Source organism: Papaver somniferum, chromosome 10 (genome assembly GCF_003573695.1).
Source record: "Papaver somniferum cultivar HN1 chromosome 10, ASM357369v1, whole genome shotgun sequence".
Classification (NCBI taxonomy): domain Eukaryota; kingdom Viridiplantae; phylum Streptophyta; class Magnoliopsida; order Ranunculales; family Papaveraceae; genus Papaver; species Papaver somniferum.
The window spans coordinates 112,118,465-112,123,729 of NC_039367.1; the positions used below are offsets into that span (position 1 = coordinate 112,118,465).

At 36.2% G+C, this 5,265-nt stretch overlaps 1 protein-coding gene across 1 annotated transcript; it reads right to left on the minus strand.

The window, feature by feature from the left end:
* Positions 1–937: 937 nt before the first annotated feature.
* Positions 938–5,029, minus strand: LOC113316098. The gene is made up of 5 exons (XM_026564324.1): positions 4,483–5,029; positions 3,240–4,383; positions 2,410–2,747; positions 1,891–2,310; positions 938–1,767 (listed from the first exon to the last, which is right to left on the minus strand). Exons 1-5 carry the CDS (start codon positions 5,027–5,029, stop codon positions 938–940), a joined length of 3,279 nt encoding a protein of 1,092 aa, XP_026420109.1.
* Positions 5,030–5,265: the final 236 nt, after the last annotated feature.

The window sequence follows — 5,265 nt, forward strand, 5'->3', positions numbered from 1 at the left end:
GTTGATTCAAAAATATATGAAGGAAGTCAAATTTCACTATAAAAGAAGGACGAAAGACCAAGCAGAACTAATCCAAATCCTAACAAATTTCATCTATCTTGAATCAAATAGATAGACAAAGCCAACACAAAAAGAAAGTGTTCATAAAAATGTTGAATTTTATATACGTTAACTCAAAAAGTCTACACACTTCGTTATAAGTCGGAAATTGATTTCTGAGACTAAATTTTAAACTAGATAAACTCATCTTTAACAGAAAAAGTTTGAAAAATGTATTGCAATCACAAATAATATGTTCTAAGGCTTAACGTCTAGTAAAAATTGCATTTCTATGTACGTTGATTCAAGAAAATATGAAGGAAGTCAAATTTCACAATATAAGAAGGATGAAAGACCAGCCAGAACTAATCCAAATTCTAATAAATTTCATCTATGTGAATCAAATCGAAAGACAAATCCAATAAAAAAATAAAGAGTTCACATAAATGTTGAACTTTTTATACGTTAACTCAAAAAACCTCTCTTCGTTATAAGTCGGAAGTTGATTTCTGAGTCTAAATTGTAAACTAGATAAACTCATCTTTAACAGAAAAAGTTTGAAAAATGTATTGAAATCACAATTAATATGTTCTAAGGCAGTATGTCTAGTAAAAATTGCATTTTTATGTACGTTGATTCAAGAATATATGAAGGAAGTCAAATTTCACAATAGAACAAGGATGAAAGACCAAGCAGAACTAATCCAAATCCTAACAAATTTCATCTATATTTAATCAAATAAAAAGACAAAGCCTACACAAAAACAAAGAGTTCATAAAATGTTGAATTTTATATACTTTTTTTTTTGATAAGTCAAAAATTGTATTAATAGATAACAAAATTTACAATAAATAGATTACAAGAAAAGAGGTCACAGCAACCCCAAAAACTTGTGACACTACTTGAAACGAAAATAGGAAACATTAGGGTTTTCAACAGAAATTAAAAAATCAGGTCTTCCTTCATATTGAATTCCCTCTTCATTATCTAGATAACAACCATTCTTAGCCATCTTATCTGCTGAAAAATTCACCTCTCTGAAAGTATGAATAATCTTTATAGAAATATAATGATTGCATAACCTCTCCCATCTTGTTCTTGCAAACCAAGGAATAGAAGAGCTTTGTAGAGCTTGAACTACTCCATAGGAATCAGATTGCACACAAATACGATCATAATTCCATTGCATTGCCCATTCCATACCAATTATAATTGCATATAGTTCCGCCAAATAGTTTGTAGTAACTCCAAGACCAATACTCAAAGCACCAAGAACTGCACAGCTAGAGTCTCTTGCCACCACTCCTGCTCCCGCAATGCCTGGATTCCCACGCGCAGCTCCATCACAACAAATTAGAATCTCATTAAGATCCGGAGGCTTCCATAACACTTCAATAGGCTGCTGGTGTCTAACACTTCTATGAACCACACGGAAGTAATCCAGCAGCACCATATCTTCCACACTGTTGCGCATAAACCCTTTTAGACGGACTGAATATTCTTGTATTAGCTTCAGCACTCTTTTAGAAAAAAGACTCCAGCTCGGTTTCTGTTTCTCAAAGATGCATTTGTTGCGCATAGCCCAAAGTTCTGACCTGATTACTAAATTCGCCACCAGCCACAAGTCACGGACAATTGCACTTCTTCCCGTCGCTGCCTTGAAAGAAGCCACAATGTTGAAAATTTCTGACATACCAAAGATACCAGAAATCCAAGACCACGCACGAGCTGCAAAAGAACAATAAAAAAGAATATGTTCTAGAGATTCTTACTCAGTTTCACACAGAACACACTTGTTAGCCAAATTAATTTTGAACCTAGATTGAATGATATCCAAAATGGCACAAGCACCATGAATAAATTTCCAGTTTTGAGCCGCAAGTTTAGGGTGAATTTCCTTCCTCCACAGCATAGACGCTTCATTGAATCTACCATGTTTCTGACGAATAAGTTCCTTGGCAGAACTTACCGAAAAATCACCTGAAAAGTTTGGCATCCAAACTCTCTTATCTTCACCCCCATTTGGCAAAGGAAGATTATGCACATCCACACCAGCCGCGATTAAACAGTTCAAGTGATTTTCAGAGAAAACCCATTGGTTATCCCTATAACAATCACTCACCAAAACCAATCTGTCAAGAGTAAAATCATCTAGTATCTCTGCAAAACATTTTTCTCCATACCAAACATCATAATAGAGAGAAGTAGACCTGCCATCACCAAGAAGAACTTTAGTGTTAGCCTCCACATATTTATAAACCCTTCTAATGCCTGGAAGAATGGTAGACTTCACCCCATAAGTCTTAATGTAGCCTCTTCGACTAAAAAATTTAGCATTAAGATAACCTGCTCAATTCTTCTTAGAAGTACTGATTTTCCACCATAACTTCATCAACATTTCAAAATTCATAGTAGCCATACGAGATAAACCCAAACCCCCCTCCTCAAAAGGGAAACAGATTTTATCATACGCCACCACAACAACACGACTGACATTAGAGTCACCAGACCAAATAAAATTCCTAATTGCACGCTCACATTGCACAATGAACTTGCTAGGCCACTTATAAATAGCCATATTATGAATGGAATAACTCGAAATAACAGATTTAACAAGCACAATGCGGTCATGAAAAGATAAAAGAAAACCCTTCCAACCAGCAAGCTGGGTTTTAATATTCTCAACCACATTTGCAATATGATGATACCTAACAGCACCAGGCATTATTTGAACACCCAAATAACGATCAGGGAAAGAAGCAACACTCATACCCAAATAATCAACAAGATAATTACGTCTACTCAAGGAACCACCACCATAATAAATTTTACTCTTTTGGCGACAAACAGACTGACCCGAAGCACGCTGATACTTACCCAACAGATCCACCAGATTATTAATGCTTCACAAATTTCCTTTACAGAAAATCATAATATCATCAGCAAAAAAGAGATGAGTAGGAGAAATACCACCTCTAGTTACCATGTAAGACATCTTCTTCTCTGCAAAAAGCTTTGTGATATTTCTGCTAAGGACATCTTCCATCAAAACAAAGATCAAGGGAGAAAGAGGATCTCCCTGACGTAAACCTCTATTTATCTTGAAAAAACCCTCCAGACTGCCATTCAAGAGAATAGAGATTCTAGCAGAATTGAAGATATGAGAAATCCAAGTGCACCATTGCTCCGAGAAACCATACCTACGAAAGACCTCCAAGACAAAAGACCAACTGATCGCGTCAAAAGCTTGTGAGATATCAAGCTTAAGGCCCAAATTACCATCCTTACGATTGATATGAAGCTCATTAATCAACTCAGAAGCAAGACTAATGTTTTCATGGATGTTACGCCCTTTCATGAAAGCCACCTGTTCTTCAGAAACAAGTTTATCTAAAACGCTCCCCAGTCTAGTAGCTAAGATCTTAGTAAAGATTTTGAAGAAAAAATTACTGAGACCAATAGGACGAAAATTACGAAGAGAATTAGCACCTCTTACCTTGGGAATCAAAACAATTAGACTAGAATTTACCCCATTTGGGATATGACCAGAATTCCAGCAATATATAACGTCTCTTAATAAATCATCTTGAATAATATCCCAGCAGTGTCTATAGAAACATCCAGAAAACCCATCCGGCCCTGGAGCACTGTTTGCCCCTAGATCAAAAACTGCTTGTTTAATCTCCTCAGAAGATGGAATTCTGTCCATGGCTAAACTTTCCTCCTCCGAGATGCTAATATGACCATAATCAAATAAGATAGGATCAATCTCCAACTCCGGCCCATTAAACTTGTCCTCATAATAGTGCACAACATGATTTCTAAGCAGCTCATAGTCAGAAATAGTATTGCCTGCACTGTCAACAAGTTCAGATATAGTGTTAGAACTTCTACGAATTCTAATGCTATTATGAAAGAAATTAGTGTTACTTGAACCCTCCACAAGCCACTTATTTCTAGATTTCTGCTTAAGCATAGTATTCAACTGAGCACGAGTATCATTAAGTTTAGCCATAGCATCCTTCATAATATTTAGCTTAGTAATGTCATCCGGGTTATCATCAGAAAGAAGAGCAGCTGCCTCAAACCTCAACTGATCCTGCTTTAACCTAGAATGCACATTACCAAAAACACGAATATTCCATTCCTTGATAATTCCTTTTAGTCTCTTTAATTTTTTACTGAAAATAAAATCAAAAGACCCGGAAATAGGCATATTCCAACTATCTCTATTCATACGAAGGAAATCAGAATGTAAGAACCACATCTTTTGAACTCGAAAAGGAGCTCTTTTGGGTCTTGGAACAGCAAAAGGATAACCCAAAAGAGTAGAATGGTCAGAAACTTCCCTAGGAAGAGCTTTACACCGCCAATTCTCAAATTTTTCAAGCCAAGCCGCATTAATAATAGCACGATCAAGTTTACTAACAATTCTAGTCATACCTGATTGTCTATTCGTCCAAGTGAACTTACTTCCCAAAGCATCAGCTTCAAAAAGACTGTTGTCATCCAACCAATCTGAAAACTCATTAATAGCTGAGCTTCTAGGTTCAAGACCACCCTTCTTCTCATCCAAACGAAGAATACAGTTAAAATCCCCAATGACTAACCAAGGAATACCACCACCAGAACTAACAAGTTGCTGCCAAAGACTCCTCTTAGTAACCTGAATATAGCTAGCATGGACAAAAGAAACATGAACACCATCCACCTCAACCGTTATTGCCTGCTTACTGACATTAACAATTGAAAGATTAAGAGTATTTGAATAACAAACCCAAATATTAGCAATACTAGAAGAAGAAGAATTATTAATAACATGAGAAGAATAACCTTCTCTAAGAAAACCATATCTGAACCCAGCAGAACAGGGAACTTTTGGTTCAGCAATACCAAAAATATCAGGTTTAAAATCTCTAATCAACTCCTTTAGTTTATCTTGAGCTACATCACGTGCAACTCCATTGATATTCCAAAACAACACCCGCATTTAAACAATAGGATTTTGATTATTGGTTAGCTGTACTTCAGAAGTACTTGAGGAGGATTTTAATCTTGGAGAAGAACCTTTTCTTGCTCGAACTCCTAGCTCTGATTCCTCATCCAAATCGGTTAAAACATCAACATCCCTCAAAGTGTCTAGTCTAGCCTGAAAAGCCAAAAGCTGTTGATGCTTAGCCTTATGTGCAACTTCATCAATATGCCCAAGATCATATACACTTGTCG